This window comes from Bufo gargarizans, chromosome 9 (genome assembly GCF_014858855.1).
Source record: "Bufo gargarizans isolate SCDJY-AF-19 chromosome 9, ASM1485885v1, whole genome shotgun sequence".
NCBI lineage: Eukaryota > Metazoa > Chordata > Amphibia > Anura > Bufonidae > Bufo > Bufo gargarizans.
In genome coordinates this window covers 190659947-190683721 of record NC_058088.1, presented here as the reverse complement: position 1 = coordinate 190683721, position 23775 = coordinate 190659947, and the positions used below count along the sequence as shown (strand labels likewise).

Genomic DNA, 23775 nt, shown 5'->3' with positions numbered 1-23775 from the left:
TCAAATACTTGTGTGAGGCCTGAGCTGTTTCTGCATTGGATAGCACATGCTGGCATAAAGACATGACAGTGCCTGATAGGGGTTGTCATCCAGCTATAAATCTGCATTGTTACTTTCCTTTCAACTGTTTGGTGTCAGTGTTAATGGAAATTCTAGCATTCTATTCATGAACCAGGAAGCTCAGGATGAACAGTGGAGAAATCAGACACAGCTGTGAGGAAATATTGCAATGATTTCTATAAGCTGTGTGTTTTGTAGGGTCCCTTTAAGAAATGGTGCACATTGTCCTGAGCCTGGATTACTCCCAGCAGGACCGTCCCCGTCCTCAATCGCTTCCCCCAGCTGACCGCAGCACGCTGGGCCCCGAGGCGCTGACACCTGCCCACAAAAGCCTGGATCATTCCTCGAAAAACAAAACATGCCTGTGTTTCTCAGTAACTTGGGGTCAACGGGTGCAGAGTCGCAGACCTCTGTCCCGAAATTTCCCTTTAAATCGAGCCTTAAACCCCCTCCGCCCCGTTTTCCCCTGCAGGCTCCGAGCTTTCATAATCAGAGCTGGAATTTGTGGATGCACGCAGCTTATATAACTTATGTAAACAGATGGAGCGGCTGCAGCAGAGTTCAGGCAGGGGACAGCGCTGTATACCCTGCTGTACATGTACCCCTCAAATACCTGGGGGTGCAGCACCAGGGGAATTACTGGAAGCTCCTATAACTGGTGTCCCCAACTATGACACATCATTTACAGCAGTGGTCTCCTGAGAGAGATGCTCTGGACCCCTCAGACTCCAAGGGCTAGGTGTACCAGCAAATTCTCCATCCCATCAGGTACTTACTGCATAGCTATATACAGCCACCACTAGAGGGAGCTAAGGAGATTACTGCATACAGATATATACAGCCACCACTAGAGGGAGCTCAGGAGATTACTGCATACAGATATATACAGCCACCACTAGAGGGAGCTCAGGCGATTACTGCATACAGATATATAAAGCCACCACTAGAGGGAGCTCAGGAGATTACTGCATACAGATATATACAGCCACCACTAGAGGGAGCTCAGGAGATTACTGCATACAGATATATACAGCCACCACTAGAGGGAGCTCAGGAGATTACTACATACAGATATATACAGCCACCACTAGAGGGAGCTCAGGAAATTACTGCATACAGATATATACAGCCACCACTAGGGGGAGCTCAGGAGATTACTGCATACAGATATATACAGCCACCACTAGAGGGAGCTCAGGAGATTACTGCATACAGATATATACAGCCACCACTAGAGGGAGCTCAGGAGATTACTACATACAGATATATACAGCCACCACTAGAGGGAGCTCAGGAGATTACTGCATACAGATATATACAGCCACCACTAGAGGGAGCTAAGGAGATTACTCCATACAGATATATACAGCCACCACTAGAGGGAGCTCAGGAGATTACTGCATACAGATATATACAGCCACCACTAGGGGGAGCTCAGGAGATTACTATATACAGATACATACAGCCACCACTAGGGGGAGCTCAGGAGATTACTACATACAGATATATACAGCCATCACTAGAGGGAGCTCAGGAGATTACTATATACAGATATATACAGACACCACTAGAGGGAGCTCAGGAGATTACTATATACAGATACATACAGCCACCACTAGTGGGAGCTCAGGAGATTACTACATACAGATATATACAGCCATCACTAGAGGGAGCTCAGGAGATTACTATATACAGATATATACAGACACCACTAGGGGGAGCTCAGGAGATTACGGCACACAGATACATACAGCCACCACTAGGGGGAGCTCAGGAGATTACGGCATACAGATATATATATACAGACACCACTAGAGGGAGCTCAGGAGATTACGGCACACAGATACATACAGCCACCACTAGGGGGAGCTCAGGAGATTACGGCATACAGATATATATATACAGACACCACTAGGGGGAGCTCAGGAGATTACTGCATACAGATATATACAGCCACCACTAGGAGGAGCTCAGGAGATTACGGCATACAGATATATATACAGACACCACTAGAAGGAGCTCAGGAGATTACTGCATACAGATATATATATACAGACACCACTAGAGGGAGCTCAGGAGATTACGGCATACAGATATATATACAGACACCACTAGAAGGAGCTCAGGAGATTACGGCACACAGATATATACAGACACCACTAGAAGGAGCTCAGGAGATTACTATATACAGATATATACAGACACCACTAGGGGGAGCTCAGGAGATTACTGCATACAGATATATATACAGACACCACTAGAGGGAGCTCAGGAGATTACTGCATACAGATATATATATACAGACACCACTAGAGGGAGCTCAGGAGATTACTACATACAGATATATACAGCCACCACTAGAGGGAGCTCAGGAGATTACTACATACAGATATATACAGCCACCACTAGGGGGAGCTCAGGAGATTACTGCATACAGATATATATATACAGACACCACTAGAGGGAGCTCAGGAGATTACTGCATACAGATATATATACAGACACCACTAGAGGGAGCTCAGGAGATTACTGCATACAGATATATATACAGACACCACTAGAGGGAGCTCAGGAGATTACTGCATACAGATATATATACAGACACCACTAGAAGGAGCTCAGGAGATTACTGCATACAGATATATATATATATATATATATATATATATATATATACAGACACCACTAGGGGGAGCTCAGGAGATTACTGCATACAGATATATATACAGACACCACTAGAGGGAGCTCAGGAGATTACTGCATACAGATATATATACAGACACCACTAGAGGGAGCTCAGGAGATTACTGCATACAGATATATATACAGACACCACTAGAAGGAGCTCAGGAGATTACGGCACACAGATATATACAGACACCACTAAAAGGAGCTCAGGAGATTACTGCATACAGATATATACAGCCACCACTAGAGGGAGCTCAGGAGATTACTGCATACAGATATATATACAGACACCACTAGAGGGAGCTCAGGAGATTACTGCATACAGATATATATACAGACACCACTAGGGGGAGCTCAGGAGATTACTGCATACAGATATATATATACAGACACCACTAGAGGGAGCTCAGGAGATTACTATATACAGATATATATATATACAGACACCACTAGAGGGAGCTCAGGAGATTACGGCATACAGATATATATACAGACACCACTAGAAGGAGCTCAGGAGATTACTGCATACAGATATATACAGACACCACTAGAAGGAGCTCAGGAGATTACTGCATACAGATATATATACAGACACCACTAGAGGGAGCTCAGGAGATTACTGCATACAGATATATATACAGACACCACTAGGGGGAGCTCAGGAGATTACTGCATACAGATATATATATACAGACACCACTAGAGGGAGCTCAGGAGATTACTATATACAGATATATATATACAGACACCACTAGAGGGAGCTCAGGAGATTACGGCATACAGATATATATACAGACACCACTAGAGGGAGCTCAGGAGATTACTGCATACAGATATATATACAGACACCACTAGGGGGAGCTCAGGAGATTACTGCATACAGATATATATATACAGACACCACTAGAGGGAGCTCAGGAGATTACTATATACAGATATATATATATACAGACACCACTAGAGGGAGCTCAGGAGATTACGGCATACAGATATATATACAGACACCACTAGAAGGAGCTCAGGAGATTACTGCATACAGATATATATATACAGACACCACTAGAGGGAGCTCAGGAGATTACTATATACAGATATATACAGACACCACTAGAGGGAGCTCAGGAGATTACGGCATACAGATATATACAGCCACCACTAGAAGGAGCTCAGGAGATTACTGCATACAGATATACACATCCACCACTAGAGGGAGCTCAGGAGATTACTACATACAGATATATACAGCCACCACTAGAGGGAGCTCAGGAGATTACTGCATACAGATATATATACAGACACCACTAGAGGGAGCTCAGGAGATTACTGCATACAGATATATATACAGACACCACTAGGGGGAGCTCAGGAGATTACTGCATACAGATATATATATATACAGACACCACTAGAGGGAGCTCAGGAGATTACTATATACAGATATATATATACAGACACCACTAGAGGGAGCTCAGGAGATTACGGCATACAGATATATATACAGACACCACTAGAGGGAGCTCAGGAGATTACTGCATACAGATATATATACAGACACCACTAGGGGGAGCTCAGGAGATTACTGCATACAGATATATATATATACAGACACCACTAGAGGGAGCTCAGGAGATTACTATATACAGATATATATATACAGACACCACTAGAGGGAGCTCAGGAGATTACGGCATACAGATATATATACAGACACCACTAGAAGGAGCTCAGGAGATTACTGCATACAGATATATATATACAGACACCACTAGAGGGAGCTCAGGAGATTACTATATACAGATATATACAGACACCACTAGAGGGAGCTCAGGAGATTACGGCATACAGATATATACAGCCACCACTAGAAGGAGCTCAGGAGATTACTGCATACAGATATACACATCCACCACTAGAGGGAGCTCAGGAGATTACTACATACAGATATATACAGCCACCACTAGAGGGAGCTCAGGAGATTACGGCACACAGATACATACAGCCACCACTAGAGGGAGCTCAGGAGATTACGGCACACAGATACATACAGCCACCACTAGAGGGAGCTCAGGAGATTACTGCATACAGATATACACATCCACCACTAGAGGGAGCTCAGGAGATTACTGCATACAGATATATATACAGACACCACTAGGGGGAGCTCAGGAGATTACTGCATACAGATATATATACAGACACCACTAGGGGGAGCTCAGGAGATTACTGCATACAGATATATATACAGACACCACTAGAGGGAGCTCAGGAGATTACTGCATACAGATATATACAGACACCACTAGGGGGAGCTCAGGAGATTACTGCATACAGATATATATACAGACACCACTAGAAGGAGCTCAGGAGATTACGGCATACAGATATATACAGACACCACTAGGGGGAGCTCAGGAGATTACTGCATACAGATATATATATATATACAGACACCACTAGGGGGAGCTCAGGAGATTACTGCATACAGATATATATACAGACACCACTAGAGGGAGCTCAGGAGATTACTGCATACAGATATATATACAGACACCACTAGAAGGAGCTCAGGAGATTACGGCATACAGATATATATATACAGACACCACTAGAGGGAGCTCAGGAGATTACTATATACAGATATATACAGACACCACTAGAGGGAGCTCAGGAGATTACGGCACACAGATACATACAGCCACCACTAGAGGGAGCTCAGGAGATTACTGCATACAGATATATATACAGCCACCACTAGGGGGAGCTCAGGAGATTACGGCAAACAGATATATATACAGACACCACTAGGGGGAGCTCAGGAGATTACTGCATACAGATATATACAGCCACCACTAGGGGGAGCTCAGGAGATTACTGCATACAGATATATATATACAGACACCACTAGGGGGAGCTCAGGAGATTACTGCATACAGATATATATACAGACACCACTAGAAGGAGCTCAGGAGATTACTGCATACAGATATATATATACAGACACCACTAGGGGGAGCTCAGGAGATTACTACATACAGATATATATATACAGACACCACTAGAGGGAGCTCAGGAGATTACTATATACAGATATATACAGACACCACTAGAGGGAGCTCAGGAGATTACGGCAAACAGATATATATATACAGACACCACTAGGGGGAGCTCAGGAGATTACTGCATACAGATATATATACAGACACCACTAGAAGGAGCTCAGGAGATTACTGCATACAGATATATATATACAGACACCACTAGGGGGAGCTCAGGAGATTACTGCATACAGATATATATATACAGACACCACTAGAAGGAGCTCAGGAGATTACTGCATACAGATATATATACAGACACCACTAGAGGGAGCTCAGGAGATTACGGCATACAGATATATATATACAGACACCACTAGAGGGAGCTCAGGAGATTACGGCATACAGATATATATATACAGACACCACTAGAGGGAGCTCAGGAGATTACTATATACAGATATATACAGACACCACTAGAGGGAGCTCAGGAGATTACGGCATACAGATATATATACAGACACCACTAGAGGGAGCTCAGGAGATTACGGCACACAGATACATACAGCCGCAGCATCGCGATGTATGTTCCATAGCACACACCACACTACACATACAGGGCTTCCTATACATTCTACATGTCCCGGGAGTAATGAGGCTGAGCCCCATGCACGTATTTCAGCCTTTTACCACCCAGATTTTGGAAGCTTGGTCCTTGTATAATGAGATTATCGGATAATCGGCGTTGCAGTGTGAAAAGAGCCCGCGCCGAAGTGAAGCATTCCAGCGTCTCTAACAATCCATATTATAATAACCCTAGCGAGATCATTTCTACGTCCCCTGGGGAACCTCAACTCGCCCCACTGATGGAAGCCCCAGGGGAACGTAAATCCTTTTATAATATAACGGAAAATGTTATGCAAAGCTGATTATCCTGATTCATTAGGGAATTGGGGGGGGGGGGAGTCTACAGGAGAACGTGACCTCGGCCACATCACTCTGGTTAAATAACTGCTGCGTGTAACCACGGTTCTTGGACCGGGACGCACTAGGACGTCCATGTTTAAAGGCGGCCGATGCAACATGGAGGGCACATTGATCCAGCAGAGCTATTATCCTGAAGATAGTCTTTGAATAACACACTGTCATTGGGGGATCTGCGGACGACACTGTTATGGGGGATCTGCGGATGACACTGTTATGGGGGATCTGTGGATGACACTGTTATGGGGGATCTGTGGATGACACTGTTATGGGGGATCTGTGGACGACACTGTTATGGGGGATCTGCGGATGACACTGTTATGGGGGATCTGTGGATGACACTGTTATGGGGGATCTGTGGATGACACTGTTATGGGGATCTGAGGACGACACTGTTATGGGGAAACTGCGGATGATACTGTTATGGGGTTCTGCAGCCGACACACTGTTATGGGGGATCTGCGGACGACACACTGTTATAGGGGATTTTCGGACGACACACTCTTATGGGGGATCTGCGGACGACACACTGTTATGGGGGATCTGAGGACGACACACTGTTATGGGGGATCTGAGGACAACACTGTTATGGGGAAACTGCGGATGATACTGTTATGGGGTTCTGCAGCCGACACACTGTTATGGGGGATCTGTGGACGACACTGTTATGGGGGAACTGTAGATGACACTGTTATGGGGTTCTGCGGATGACACACTGTTATAGGGGATCTGTGGACGACACACTGTTATGGGGGATCTGCAGACGACACACTGTTATGGGTTATCTGCGGACGACACACTGTTATGGGGGATCTGCGGATGACACACTGTTATGGGGGATTTGCGGATAACACACTGTTATGGGGGATATTCGGAGGACACACTGTTATGGGGGATCTGTGGAGGACACACTGTTATGGGGGATCTGTCAATGATACTGTTATGGGGTTCTGCGGACAACACACTGTTATGGGGGATGTGCGGACAACACACTGTTATGGGGATCTGCGGACAACACACTGTTATGGGGGATCTGTGGATGACACACTGTTATGGGGGATCTGCGGACTACACACTGGTATGGGGGATCTGCGGACGACACACTGTTATGGGGGATCTGCGGACAACACACTGTTATGGAGAATCTGTGGACGACACACTGTTATGGGGGATCTGCGGACAACACACTGTTATGGGGGATCTGCGGATGACACACTGTTATGGGGGATCTGTGGGCGACACTGTAATGGGGGATCTGTGGATGAAACACTTATGGGGGATCCGTAGATGATACTGTTATGGGGGATCTGCGGACGACACACTGTTATGGGGGATCTGCGGACTACACACTGTTATGGCGGATCTGCGGACGACACACTGTTATGGGGGATCTGTGGGCGACACTGTAATGGGGGATCTGTGGATGAAACACTTATGGGGGATCTGTAGATGATACTGTTATGGGGGATCTGCGGACAACACACTGTTATGGGGGATCTGCGGACTACACACTGTTATGGGGGATCTGTGGGCGACACTGTAATGGGGGATCTGTGGATGATACTGTTATGGGGGATCTGCGGACGACACACTGTTATGGGGGATCTGCGGACGACACACTGTTATGGGGTATCTGCGGACTACACACTGTTATGGGGGATCTGCGGATGACACACTGTTATGGGGGATCTGAAGACGACGCACTGTTATAGGGGATCTGTGGACGACACTGTAATGGGGGAACTGTAGATGACACTGTTATGGGGGATCTGCGGATGACACACTGTTATAGGGGATCTGTGGACGACACACTGTTATGGGGGATCTGCGGACGACACACTGTTATGGGTTATCTGCGGACGACACACTGTTATGGGGGATCTGCGGATGACACACTGTTATGGGGGATTTGCGGATAACACACTGTTATGGGGGATATTCGGAGGACACACTGTTATGGGGGATCTGTGGAGGACACACTGTTATGGGGGATCTGTCAATGATACTGTTATGGGGTTCTGCGGACAACACACTGTTATGGGGGATGTGCGGACAACACACTGTTATGGGGATCTGCGGACAACACACTGTTATGGGGGATCTGTGGATGACACACTGTTATGGGGGATCTGCGGACTACACACTGGTATGGGGGATCTGCGGACGACACACTGTTATGGGGGATCTGCGGACAACACACTGTTATGGAGAATCTGTGGACGACACACTGTTATGGGGGATCTGCGGACAACACACTGTTATGGGGGATCTGCGGATGACACACTGTTATGGGGGATCTGTGGGCGACACTGTAATGGGGGATCTGTGGATGAAACACTTATGGGGGATCTGTAGATGATACTGTTATGGGGGATCTGCGGACGACACACTGTTATGGGGGATCTGCGGACTACACACTGTTATGGGGGATCTGCGGACGACACACTGTTATGGGGGATCTGTGGGCGACACTGTAATGGGGGATCTGTGGATGAAACACTTATGGGGGATCTGTAGATGATACTGTTATGGGGGATCTGCGGACAACACACTGTTATGGGGGATCTGCGGACTACACACTGTTATGGGGGATCTGTGGGCGACACTGTAATGGGGGATCTGTGGATGATACTGTTATGGGGGATCTGCGGACGACACACTGTTATGGGGGATCTGCGGACGACACACTGTTATGGGGTATCTGCGGACTACACACTGTTATGGGGGATCTGCGGATGACACACTGTTATGGGGGATCTGAAGACGACACACTGTTATGGGAGATCTGCGGATGACACTGTTATGGCGGATCTGCGGATGACACTGTTATGGGGGATCTGTGGATGACACTGATATGGGGTTCTGCGGACGACACACTGTTATAGGGGATTTTCGAAAGACACACTCTTATGGGGGATCTGCGGACGACACACTGTTATGGGGGATCTGAGGACGACACTGTTATGGGGATCTGAGGACGACACTGTTATGGGGAAACTGCGGATGACACTGTTATGGGGGATCTGTGGATGATACTGTTATGGGGTTCTGCAGCCGACACACTGTTATGGGGGATCTGCGGACGACACACTGTTATGGGGGATCTGTGGACGACACTGTTATGGGGGAACTGTAGATGACACTGTTATGGGGTTCTGCGGACGACACAATGTTATGGGGGATCTGTGGACGACACACTGTTATCGGTTATCTGCGGACGACACACTGTCATGGGGGATCTGCGGATAACACACTGTTATGGGGGATTTGCGGATGACACACTGTTATGGGGGATATTCGGAGGACACACTGTTATGGGGGATCTGTGGAGGACACACTGTTTTGGGGGATCTGTGTATGACACTGTTATGGGGGATCTGTGGATGATACTGTTATGGGATTCTGCGGACAACACACTGTTATGGGGGATGTGCGGACAACACACTGTTATGGGGATCTGCGGACAACACACTGTTATGGGGGATCTGTGGACGACACACTGTTATGGGGGATCTGCGGACTACACACTGGTATGGGGGATCTGCGGACAACACACTGTTATGGGGGATCTGCGGACAACACACTGTTATGGGGGATCTGTGGACGACACACTGTTATGGGGGATCTGCGGACGACACACTGTTATAGGGGATTTTCGGACGACACACTCTTATGGGGGATCTGCGGACGTCACACTGTTATGGGGGATCTGAGGACGACACACTGTTATGGGGGATCTGAGGACGACACTGTTATGGGGATCTGAGGACAACACTGTTATGGGGAAACTGCGGATGATACTGTTATGGGCTTCTGCAGCCGACACACTGTTATGGGGGATCTGCGGACGACACACTGTTATAGGGGATCTGTGGACGACACTGTTATGGGGGAACTGTAGATGACACTGTTATGGGGTTCTGCGGATGACACACTGTTATGGGGGATCTGCGGATAACACACTGTTATGGGGGATCTGCGGACGACACACTGTTATGGGTTATCTGCGGACGACACACTGTTATGGGGGATCTGCGGATGACACACTGTTATGAGGGATTTGCGGATGACACACTGTTATGGGGGATATTCGGAGGACACACTGTTATGGGGGATCTGTGGAGGACACACTGTTATGAGGGATCTGTGGATGATACTGTTATGGGGTTCTGCGGACAACACACTGTTATGGGGGATGTGCGGACAACACACTGTTATGGGGATCTGCGGACAACACACTGTTATGGGGGATCTGTGGATGACACACTGTTATGGGGGATCTGCGGACTACACACTGGTATGGGGGATCTGCGGACGACACACTGTTATGGGGGATCTGCGGACAACACACTGTTATGGGGGATCTGTGGACGACACACTGTTATGGGGGATCTGCGGATGACACACTGTTATGGGGGATCTGCGGACAACACACTGTTATGGGGGATCTGTGGGCGACACTGTAATGGGGGATCTGTGGATGAAACACTTATGGGGGATCTGTAGATGATACTGTTATGGGGGATCTGCGGACTACACACTGTTATGGGGGATCTGCGGATGACGCACTGTTATGGGGGATCTGCGGACAACACACTGTTATGGGGGATCTGCGGATGACGCACTGTTATGGGGGATCTGCGGATGACACACTGTTATGGGGGATCTGTGGGCGACACTGTAATGGGGGATCTGTGGATGAAACACTTATGGGGGATCTGTAGATGATACTGTTATGGGGGATCTGCGGACGACACACTGTTATGGGGGATCTGCGGACTACACACTGTTATGGGGGATCTGCGGACGACACACTGTTATGGGGGATCTGAGGACGACACACTGTTATGGGGGATCTGAGGACGACACTGTAATGGGGAATCTGTGGATGAAACACTTATGGGGGATCTGTAGATGATACTGTTATGGGGGATCTGCGGACAACACACTGTTATGGGGGATCTGCGGACTACACACTGTTATGGGGGATCTGTGGGCGACACTGTAATGGGGGATCTGTGGATGAAACACTTATGGGGGATCTGTAGATGATACTGTTATGGGGATCTGCGGACGACACACTGTTATGGGGGATCTGCGGACTAGACACTGTTATGGGGGATCTGCGGACGACACACTGTTATGGGGGATCTGAGGACGACACACTGTTATGGGGGATCTGAGGACGACACTGTAATGGGGGATCTGTGGATGACACACTTATGGGGGATCTGTAGATGATACTGTTATGGGGGGATCTGCGGACGACACACTGTTATGGGGGATCTGCGGATGACACACTGTTATGGGGGATCTGTGGATGACACACTGTTATGGGGGATCTGTGGATGACACACAGTTATGGGGGATCTGTAGATGAAACTGTTATGGGGGATCTGCGGACGACACACTGTTATGGGGGATCTGCGGACTAGACACTGTTATGGGGGATCTGCGGATGACACACTGTTATGGGGGATCTGAGGACGACACACTGTTATGGGGGATCTGAGGACGACACTGTAATGGGGAATCTGTGGATGACACACTTATGGGGGATCTGTAGATGATACTGTTATGGGGGGATCTGCGGACGACACACTGTTATGGGGGATCTGCGGATGACACACTATTATGGGGTATCTGTGGATTACACACTTATGGGGGATCTGCGGACGACACACTGTTATGGGGGATCTGTGGACGACACACTTATGGGGGATCTGCGGACGACACACTGTTATGGGGATCTGTGGATGACACACTGTTATGGGGGATCTGTGGATGACACACACTTATGGGGGATCTGTAGATGATACTGTTATGGGGGATCTGCGGACGACACACTGTTATGGGGGATCTGCGGACTAGACACTGTTATGGGGGATCTGCGGATGACACACTGTTATGGGGGATCTGAGGACGACACACTGTTATGGGGGATCTGAGGACGACACTGTAATGGGGAATCTGTGGATGACACACTTATGGGGGATCTGTAGATGATACTGTTATGGGGGGATCTGCGGACGACACACTGTTATGGGGGATCTGCGGATGACACACTTTTATGGGGTATCTGTGGATTACACACTTATGGGGGATCTGCGGACGACACACTGTTATGGGGGATCTGTGGACGACACACTTATGGGGGATCTGCGGACGACACACTGTTATGGGGATCTGTGGATGACACACTGTTATGGGGGATCTGCGGACGACACACTGTTATGGGGGATCTGCGGACGACACACTTATGGGGGATCTGTGGACGACACACTGTTATGGGGGATCTGCGGACAACACACTTATGGGGGATCTGTGGATGATAATGTTATGTGGGATCTTTGGAGGACACACTGTAAGGGGGCATTCACACGACTGTCGTCTTTTGCGGATCAGCAAAACACAGATACTGGCCGTGTGCGTTCTGCAATTTGCAACAATAATAGAAAATTCCTATTCTTGTCCGCAATAGGACATGCTCTATCATTTTTTTGCTGAGACACGGAACGGAACCACGCATTGTGCTGTCCGCATCTTTTGCGGCCCCATTGAAATGAATGGGTCCGTACCCGTTCCGCAAAATTGAGGAATGGAAGCCGACTCATTCATATGGCCGTCTGAATGAGCCCTTATGGGGGATCTGTGGGTATATACCCCAGGAGGGGGCTTTGTGTCAGCACTATATGATGGTCATTTGGATTATATACCCCAGGAGGGGTCTTTGTACAGTATATGGTGGTCACTACAGTACATGCATATACTCCAGGCGAGGGCTTTTTGTGTGTCGCACGGCCCAGGCACATGCAGCACATAACCCCATATGCAGCACTTACACAGATCAGGATTTTGGCCCCTGCAGGGTCTTTGTTATTCGGCCTAATGAAGCCAATGTGCTGCGCAGCTGGAATAGGCAGAAAAACTGATGACACCTTTCTGCCCCTGCACACCCCCGCCCCTACCCACTGGGCACATTCCATAACATTCTCTGCAGGGGGCACGTGGGGGGTGATGTTAAGACTTGCCAGCCCCAGCCCCCGGGCCAGCACCCAGCTGTGGGATTGTCCGGTGAACCTGTATATAAGCGCGGAGGGTCCAGCATAAGCACCAATACAAGGAGACGCAAGAAGACCACCTAGGACCATGAAGGGACTTGTGCTCAGCTTCGCCCTCGTCGCCCTGTCCGCCCTGTGTGTCTACGGGGATGTGCCCATACAGCCGGACTTCCAGGAGAACAAGGTGAGTCCCAATCTCTTACCGCACAAGGGCTACTTCAGTACTGCTATATCTAGCCAGTTTACATACATGCACGGCTCAATGGCAATGTAGGATTTACATAGGACTGCAGGGAAACCTAATCGGAATATCAGCACTTTTCTGATAAACCATGTGCTTCAATTCCTTACCGTGTTCAAGATCTCTGCTTACTGTCAGTGCATAGGGATGTTCTTGTTTACACTTTGTAGACCTAATAGTTTCCACAGCTGAAGGTTTGTTACAGTTGTACCCAGGGGTACAGGGGAATCCCCCGGTGGGCCCCTGAGCAAGGTGGGCCCCTCGTCTCCCACCCCCTGCACAAGTGGCACATGACACTTTAGATTTAGTACACTACATACATATATTCAATGTACAGCCCCTCCACCAGCCTATGTTCAGATAAAAAACTTGTTAGATTATTTATTATATTTAAATGTATCCGTACGGTGGGCCCCCAAAATAAATTTTACTGGTGGTCCCTAGGTACCCCAGTCCGACACTGGTTGTACCAGGTCTAGACATCAGACTTTGTTACAATGTATCAGCCTGGAGTCCTAAATGTGTATATTACTTATATCTAGCCTGGATACAATTGTAGCAAACCCCTTAGAAGTCTTAAAGGGATATGTCCAGAATCAACATTTATCACCTATCCACAGGGTGGGTGAAAATGTCTGATCGCTGGTGGGACAGATTTTGGAATCCCACCGATCAGAAGAACGGGGGTTTCATGTCCCCCTTTCCTTTTCACGTCCCTCCCCCCCCCCCCCCCCCCCAGTAGCGAGGAGAAGTTTGAATGGAGGGTGGCCGGGCAGGTGCTTTACTGGTTGGCTACTGGACTGCCGAAGAAAAATGTGCTTAGGTGCAAGCTCCGCGGCCACTGCCAGAAAGGGGTGCATCAAGGAGGAAAGGGGGCCCTACACGATCGTGTGATCGGTGTGAGCCCCCAGTGATCAGACATTTATGACCTATCCTGGTTATAAATGTTGGTTTCGGGAATAGGATGAAAATAAGAATTCTTCCCATTTGCTGACAGCAAGTAGAGATCTTGAAAATGTTAAGACACAAAGTCTAGAAAAAAGAAAGTTGCCGAACTTTTCCTAGTACAATATACATAACTAATGGAATGATATGAGTGATGTTGCCCGCGGCAACCATGCAAGGATACATTTTTTAAACAGACAACACTGACCGGTTGCCGGGGGTAACGCCACCATTTTTCCCTAGCATTAGGTTTCTGCATGTAACTAACGCCCCTCCTTGCTCAGATTCTAGGGACGTGGTTCGGCATAGGCCTGGCCTCCAACTCCAACTGGTTCCAGTCCAAGAAGCAACAGCTTAAGATGTGCACGACCGTCATCACCCCCACTGCTGATGGGAACCTCGACGTCGTCGCCACCTTTCCCAAGTGAGGCGCAGCTTAGGGCTGGGGGGAGCGGGTGGTGGGCTTACGGTCACTGAATCATCCGTTTCTTATTTCTATCTGTCCCCGGGAAAGCTGGATGACATTCCATATGGCCGACATTATGGTTGTAACTGGGGTTGTCAGATTAACCCTTATTAATGAAATATTCCAGGCAGGACCAATGTGAAAAGAAGAGCATGACCTACATCAAGACGGAAGAGCCCGGCCGCTTCCTGTCCAAGAGTCCACGTAAGTCACGCCACGTTGCAGGGGGACGAGCCACGAGCTGCTGCAATGTAGAAACCATACTGTCACCGGGAATAAAGGGGAACGTTTCCCTCCAAATCATCTGATCTCCTAATTTCAGCCCCGTTATACTTTCCTCTCATAGGAATAGCCTTGATTCCCCGACAGGGGAGACAAGCGGCTGCAGGACACACAGGGCGCCGCTTATCTCCAGAAATAACTACAGGTTAAAATGTAATATCTAAAAAGGGCCATGGACAGTTAGCCATAGAAATAATGAGGGCTCAAACTGCTTCCTCCTCCAAGGCTACGGCAGCAACCACGTGATCCGCGTGGTGGAGTCCAACTACGATGAATACACCCTGATGCACACCATCAAGACCAAAGGCAACGAGGTCAACACCATTGTGTCTCTGTTTGGTAAGTGCCCCCCCCGAGATCGCCGCACTCGTCTGTCCGGTCGTCCCGCCATGTGAACGCCTCTCACCCTGTCTTACAGGAAGAAGCAAGACCCTGAGACCCGACCTCCTGGAGAAATTCCAGAAATTCGCTAAGGAACAAGGACTGACCGACGACAACATCCTCATTCTGCCTCAGACTGGTAATATAGGACAGAGAGGGGCAGTACACGGGCGCCTGCGCAGGGCACACGACGTGACCACTCATCACAGGCACGGCAGTGACAGGCTGAGTAATAGCTGCAGTGTCCCCATGACAAGCCTTATGTATGTCCTTAGAAGAAGAGCCCCATGACAACCATTATATGCCCACAGAAGCCTCTCCTAAGCCAGTGCCCCATGCACTATGAGCCCACAACAGCTACAGTGCATCTCCACAGCCAGTGTGCCCCCATGACAACAACTATGTTCCCATAACAGTTATGGTGTGCCAGTGCGCCCCTTATGACAACCACAATGTCCAAAAAGCGGCTATGGTGCAACTTCATGGCCAGCGCGCCTTCACAGCCAGTGTGCCCCCATGACAACAACTATGTGCCCATATCAGCGACTGTGCGGTTTCAAAGCCAGTGCGCTCCCAATTAAAAAAACTACTATGGGCCCATAGCAGTGCCAGTGTGTCTTCACAGACAGTGTGCCCCCATGACAACTACTATGTCCCCACAGCAGCCTTAACAGCCAGTCTGCCCCTATGACAACCACTATGTCCCCACAGCAGCAACAGTGCGTCTCCACAGACAGTGTTCCCCCATGACAACTACTATGTCCCTACAGCAGCAACAGTGCATCTTCACAGCCAGTGTGCCCCCATGACAACCACTAGGTTCCCATAATAGTTATGGTACAACTCTGGCCCTTTTGACAACCATAATGTCCAAAAAGCAGCTGTGGTACTTTTTGGACATTATGGTTTGGACTGTGAAGCAGCTAATTTCAGGGCCCCCATGACAACAACTATGTCCTTAGAGCAGCTACAGTGTGTGCGCCCATGACAATCACTTTGTATTTACCTAAAGACAGTTGTGCCCCTATGACAACCACTATGTCTCAATAACAGCTCGTCCCATAGTTCAATGTCATTCACAGCAAATGTCTTCAATATGCCTCTGTAGTCATTTTGCTGTCCTTTTACAAGTAGCATGCCCCCATGACAACTACCATATCCCCATAGCGAATTCATCGTCACTTTTACAAGTAGTTTGCCCCCATGACAACTACTTTGCCTCCATATTACTATTGGTACTGCATGCACCCATGACAACTACTATGTCCTCATGGCAGTGGTAGTGCCCCCATGACAACCCTTATATCCCCACAAAAGTTTCAATGCTCCTTCACAGCCAGTATGGCCCCATGATAACCAATATATCACCCCAATGACAGCTCGCCCTCTATACGATTCCCCGCCGCGGCCTGCTCTTATATATTACACCCCGACCTGATCTGTCTTCTGTTTTCTCCTCACAGATAGCTGCATGTCAGAAGTGTAAGAGGTGAGTACCGCAGACCCCATCTGATGAATGGAGACTATAAGACCCCAGTATAGCGCAGTCTACACGGGCAGTTAGATGGGAAATTATGAATATGCAGGATCCCCGACTCTGGACATTGATCACGCAGATGGCGGTTTTCTAATTCTTGTACAATTCTCTTTTTTCCTCCCAGAGAGAAGAGTCAGTACCTTCATGTCTCCACTAGATGGCGTCTATGATATAGCTGGAGTTAGCACGCTACTGTAATGTCTGTACATGTCTGCACACAATAAACTGCATGATTCCCCACAGCCGCCTCCTCTTGTACATTATGACGCCGGCGCGCGGGGCACACATGATGTCCACCTCTTACCAGTGCAGCGCTGGGGGCGTGAGAACGACGTCTGTACCTGCTGCCTTCAGAAATCAGTCTGTCCCGAAGATTGCAAAGTCAGTAATGGAAAGCAGCAGACCCAGGGGCGGACTGGCCCTGGAAAAAGTACTAAAAGTGGCCCCGTTTTGTAGTCATGTCCAAATTGATGCAAGGCAAGGTCAGCAATACCATATTGCGGCACATTATACAAATACCACAGTCCATCACAAAATACATCCCCAAAAACTTTCACTGGCCGGCTGGCTGTGAGAGGGGCCCAGGCGCCCCCCTGGGCATCGGCCCACCGGGAAATTTCCCTGTAAGGTCTATGGCCAATCCGCATGAGTGGACAGGACATGGATCTCCACATGATCAGCATGTCCTTCTCCTGAAGTACTCTGTGCTGCTCAGCAGACTTCGTCTTACATGCATTATTTCAATACGGACCCATCATCCAGTATGTTATAAGGCTGACCCGTGACCTGAGGCAGCCTCCTTGTAACCCCAGGGGTATCAGGTGTTATCACTAAGAGCAGGGGGAAGCTGCCAAGTTGTTCTACCTCCTCAGATAAGAGGCTGGAAGAATCAGAACCTGATAAGAAGGATAATGTGAACTGGATTTAATGGGGAGGTTGTAATACAATCTGCACTGGAGCCTTGAGGACGTGACCCTATCACAACCCTATGGCCTGTTCCATTCACTGGTCGCAGGCGCCCCCATTGTCCTCCTCTTATCTGCAGAGCAGCAGCTTTAGGATTAGAGGAGACCACAGGCGGCACACTGGCGCCAGCCATAATACCGCACCGCAACAGGAACTCCGGGTACCATCCTACAGTTTATTATCCATGTTCCCAGGCGCCAAAATAATCTCCCTGAACTCTAAAAATATTGAAAATATTAAGAAATTAGACCCAATTATCAAGCTAATACCAGAGACAGCAATGGAGTCTGGGATCTACCTCCTGTATCATCTGTTTCCAAAGGTGGATTATCATAGGGTGTTTTGGGCGGCCGCCCGGGCCCGAGACTCCTAAGGGGCCCATGGCCACCCATAATGACCATCATTGTTCCTGGACCCCACATTTGAATACTGCAGTAGGGAACAGGGGTCGATGGCTCCCGTCCCTGCCGTTCATCCTCATAGGCTTATGGCCACTATTTCTTTCTCATTACTATTGAGAGCACTATAAATACTAAGCGCTACAAGATCGCATTATAACTACTGGGGGCACTACAGAGGGCATTATAACTACTGAGGGCACTACAGGCAGCATTATAACTACTGAGGGCACTACAGACAGCAATATAACTACTGAGGGCACTGAGGGCACTACAGGCAGCATTATAACTACTGAGGGCACTACAGGCAGCATTATAACTACTGAGGGCACTACAGGCAGCATTATAACTACTGGGGGCATTGTAACTACTGGACGCACTACAGGAGGCACTACAGGGGGTATTATAACTACTGGTGGTACAAAGCATTATAACTACTGAAGCACTACTAGGGGCATTATAAATACTGGGCATTATAACTACTGGAGGCACTACAGAGGACATTATAAATACTGGGGGCACTACAGACCGAATTATAACTACTAAAGGCACTACAGGGGGCATTATAAATACTGGGGGCACTACAGATGGCATTATAACTACTGGGGCATTATAACTACTGGAGGCACTACAGGGGACATTATAAATACTGGGGGCACTACAGACGGCATAATAACTACTGAAGGCACTACAGGGGGTATTATAACTACTGGAGGCACTACAGGGGGTATTATAACTACTGGAGGCACTACAGGGGACATGATAAATACTGGGGGCACTACAGACGGCATAATAACTACTAAAGGCACTACAGGGGGTATTATAACTACTGGAGGCACTACAGGGGACATTATAAATACTGGGGGCACTACAGACGGCATAATAACTACTGAAGGCACTACAGGGAGTATTATAACTAGTGGAGGCACTACTGGGGCATTATAACTACTGGAGGCACTACTGGGGACATTATAACTACTAGAGGCATTACTGGTGGCATTATAACCACTAGAGGCACTACTGGGGGCATTATAACTACTAGGCACTACTAGGGGCATTATAACTACTAGGCACTACAGGGGGCATTATAACTACTGGGATACTACAGAGGAACATTATAACTACTGGGGGCAATACAGGAGGCAAATAACTAGTGGGGGCATATTATGACTACTGGGGACATTTCAAAGGGAATTATACCTACTGGAAGCCCTTTAGGGGGTATTTTAACTACCGGTAGCACTATTGGGGGCATTATAACTGATGGGGACCCTTTACAGGGGCCTCATTACTACTCAGGACTCTATAGGGATGTCTTACAGAGGGGCTTTATGACTACTGGGGGAACTGTGGGGGCATTATTACTACTGAGAGCAGTAAAGGAGCATTATACTGGAGGTACTTTGGGGGGCATTATTATGAGTGAGCGCAATATGGAGGGCAGTCTTAGGGAGCATTATTCATATTGGTTGCACTATTACTAATGAGGATCTGGGAAAGAATTACGATTGATGCGACTTTACTATTACTCTAACATCATGTCCTCTCTGTATCTAAAACTGAACCTCTCAAAAACTGAGCTTCTTGTCTTTCCCCCATCTCCTAACTCACCTAAACTTGATATTTAAATTTCGGTCTGCAGCACTATTAGTTACATAGTTAATACGGTTGAAAAAAGACAAACGTCCGTCAAGTTCAACCAAGGGATAGGTGGGGACGCGAATCCCAGAAGGAAGTGAGACTTTTAAAATTCATAATCCTGTGCAACATGCCCGCTGTCTTGGGGCTACATTTGACTCTGATCATTCCTTTATTCTCCATATTCAATCACTTACACGCTCTTGTCATCTGCACCTCAAGAATATCGCCAGAATCCGCACTTTTCTTACGGGGGAAACGGCAAAAACTCTGGTTGTTGCCTTGATTCATTCTCGTCTTGACTGCTGCAACGCATTACTAATCGGTCTCCCTCTCGCTAAACCCTCCCCTCTTCAGTCTGTCCTAAATGCTGCAGCCAGCCTCATCTATCCATCCAACCGCTATACTGATGCTACTAGTCTGTGCCAGTCACTTCCCTGGTTGCCCGTCCACCACAGAATACAGTTCAAACTTCTCACCCACAAATCTCTCGACAGTGTTGCACCTCCATACATCTCCTCCCTCATCTCCATCTACCAACCTACTCGTGCTCTCCACAGTGCCGCACCTCCATACATCTCCTCCCTCATCTCCATCTACCACCCTACTCGTGCTCTCCACAGTGCTGCACCTTCATACATCTCCTCCCTCATCTCCATCTACCACCCTACTCCTGCTCTCCACAGTGCTGCACCTCCATACATCTCCTCCCTTATCTCCATCTACCACCCTACTCCTGCTCTCCACAGTGCCGCACCTCCATACATCTCCTCCCTCATCTCCATCTACCACCCTACTCCTGCTCTCCACAGTGCTGCACCTCCATACATCTCCTCCCTCATCTCCATCTACCACCCTACTAGTGCTCTCCACAGTGCTTCACCTCCATACATCTCCTCCCTCATCTCCATCTACCACCCTACTCCTGCTCTCCACAGAGCTGCACCTCCATAAATCTCCTCCCTCATCTCCATCTACCACCCTACTCGAGATCTCCACAGTGCTGCACCTCCATACATCTCCTCCCTTATCTCCATCTACCACCCTACTCCTGCTCTCCACAGTGCTGCACCTCCATACATCTCCTCCCTCATCTCCATCTACCACCCTACTCCTGCTCTCTACAGTGCTGCACCTCCATACATCTCCTCCCTCATCTCCATCTACCACCCTACTCGAGATCTCCACAGTGCTGCACCTCCATACATCTCCTCCCTCATCTCCATCTACCACCCTACTCCTGCTCTCCACAGTGCTGCACCTCCATACATCTCCTCCCTCATCTCCATTTACCACCTACTCGTGCTCTCCACAGTGCTGCACCTCCATACATCTCCTCCCTCATCTCCATCTACCACCCTACTCGTGCTCTCCCACAGTGCTGCACCTCCATACATCTCCTCCCTCATCTCCATCTACCACCCTACTCGAGATCTCCACAGTGCTGCACCTCCATACATCTCCTCCCTCATCTCCATCTACCACCCTACTTGTGCTCTCCACAGTGCCGCACCTCCATACATCTCCTCCCTCATCTACATCTACTACCCTACTCCTGCTCTCCACAGTGCTGCACCTCCATACATCTCCTCCCTCATCTCCATCTACCATCCTACTCGTGCTCTCCACAGTGCTGCACCTCCATACATCTCCATCTACCACCCTACTCCTGCTCTCCACAGTGCTGCACCTCCATAATCTCCTCCCTCATCTCCATCTACCACCCTACTCCTGCTCTCCACAGTGCTGCACCTCCATACATCTCCTCCCTCATTTCCATCTACCACCCTACTCGTGCTCTCCACAGTGCTGCACCTCCATACATCTCCTCCCTCATCTCCATCTACCACCCTACTCGTGCTCTCCACAGTGCTGCACCTCCATACATCTCCTCCCTCATCTCCATCTACCACCCTACTCGTGCTCTCCACAGTGCTGCACCTCCATACATCTCCTCCCTCATCTCCATCTACCACCCTACTCGTGCTCTCCGCAGTGCTGCACCTCCATACATCTCCTCCCTCATCTCCATCTACCACCCTACTCGTGCTCTCCGCAGTGCTGCACCTCCATACATCTCCTCCCTCATCTCCATCTACCACCCTACTCATGCTCTCCGCAGTGCTGCACCTCCATACATCTCCTCCCTCATTTCCATCTACCACCCTACTCCTGCTCTCCACAGTGCTGCACCTCCATACATCCCCTCCCTCATCTCCATCTACCACCCTACTCGTGCTCTCCACAGTGCTGCACCTCCATACATCTCCTCCCTCATCTCCATCTACCACCCTACTCGTGCTCTCCACAGTGCTGCACCTCCATACATCTCCTCCCTCATCTCCGTCTACCACCCTACTCGTGCTCTCCACAGTGCTGCACCTCCATACATCTCCTCCCTCATCTCCGTCTACCACCCTACTCGTGCTCTCCACAGTGCTGCACCTTCATACATCTCCTCCCTCATCTCCATCTACCACCCTACTCGTGCTCTCCACAGTGCTGCACCTCCATACATCTCCTCCCTCATCTCCATCTACCACTGCTTTGTCTGCTTTGTCCCTCCACCATGCTTTAAACAGCAGCTCTGCTTATCAAATGCCACATGTGGTACGAAGGCCGAGGAAAGAAGGCTCAGTAATGAGGAGGAGCCTGGAAATACGATAAAGTAGTAAATAAACCATATCCAACCAGGCTTCATATGATGGATGTCGGTGATACTATCTCAGAGGCCTAGATTCCCCCTATGAAATGAGGACGTGCATCCGCAGCGGGGCAGTTTCTTGTGAGCTCTGTAAACCCCCACTATAGTACCCCCTAAACCTAGCATGTGTCTAGGAAACGGCGTTCAATGCAGGACTGTCACTTATATTCTTTATTATTGGGGCTAAAAAGTAGGTTAAAACACAGAACCTAGCAAAACGCACACAGCTCTGAGGCTCGCAGAAGAATACAGATCAACATAACATATCATGGATTAATCTCGAGTTTTTGGCAGCTGCTGCTCCTTTAGTGGAAACTGATCCCTCATTAGCACAAGTGAAGGCTTCAGGTCGCCCCTTACATAATGCACTTACCTCCAACAATGGCTTT

General features: G+C 48.6%; 1 protein-coding gene across 1 annotated transcript; it reads left to right on the top strand.

The window, feature by feature from the left end:
- The first annotated feature begins 13805 nt into the window (after positions 1 to 13805).
- On the top strand, positions 13806 to 17920 carry LOC122919652 (lipocalin). Its single transcript, XM_044268804.1, has 7 exons — positions 13806 to 14012; positions 15299 to 15438; positions 15608 to 15684; positions 15988 to 16101; positions 16181 to 16282; positions 17607 to 17632; positions 17805 to 17920. The coding sequence occupies exons 1-6, from the start codon at positions 13917 to 13919 to the stop codon at positions 17627 to 17629; spliced, it is 552 nt and encodes a 183-aa protein (XP_044124739.1). The 5' UTR covers positions 13806 to 13916; the 3' UTR covers positions 17630 to 17632; positions 17805 to 17920.
- The last annotated feature ends 5855 nt before the right edge of the window (positions 17921 to 23775 follow it).

Bases quoted from the DNA above. Each gene is read 5' to 3' on its own strand.
- LOC122919652 (XM_044268804.1), top strand. From the start codon at position 13,917: ATGAAGGGACTTGTGCTCAGCTTCGCCCTCGTCGCCCTGTCCGCCCTG. The intron at 15,685-15,987 runs GTAAGTCACGCC...TCCTCCTCCAAG, and splicing joins CTTCCTGTCCAAGAGTCCAC to GCTACGGCAGCAACCACGTG. The intron at 16,283-17,606 runs GTAATATAGGAC...TTCTCCTCACAG, and splicing joins CCTCATTCTGCCTCAGACTG to ATAGCTGCATGTCAGAAGTG.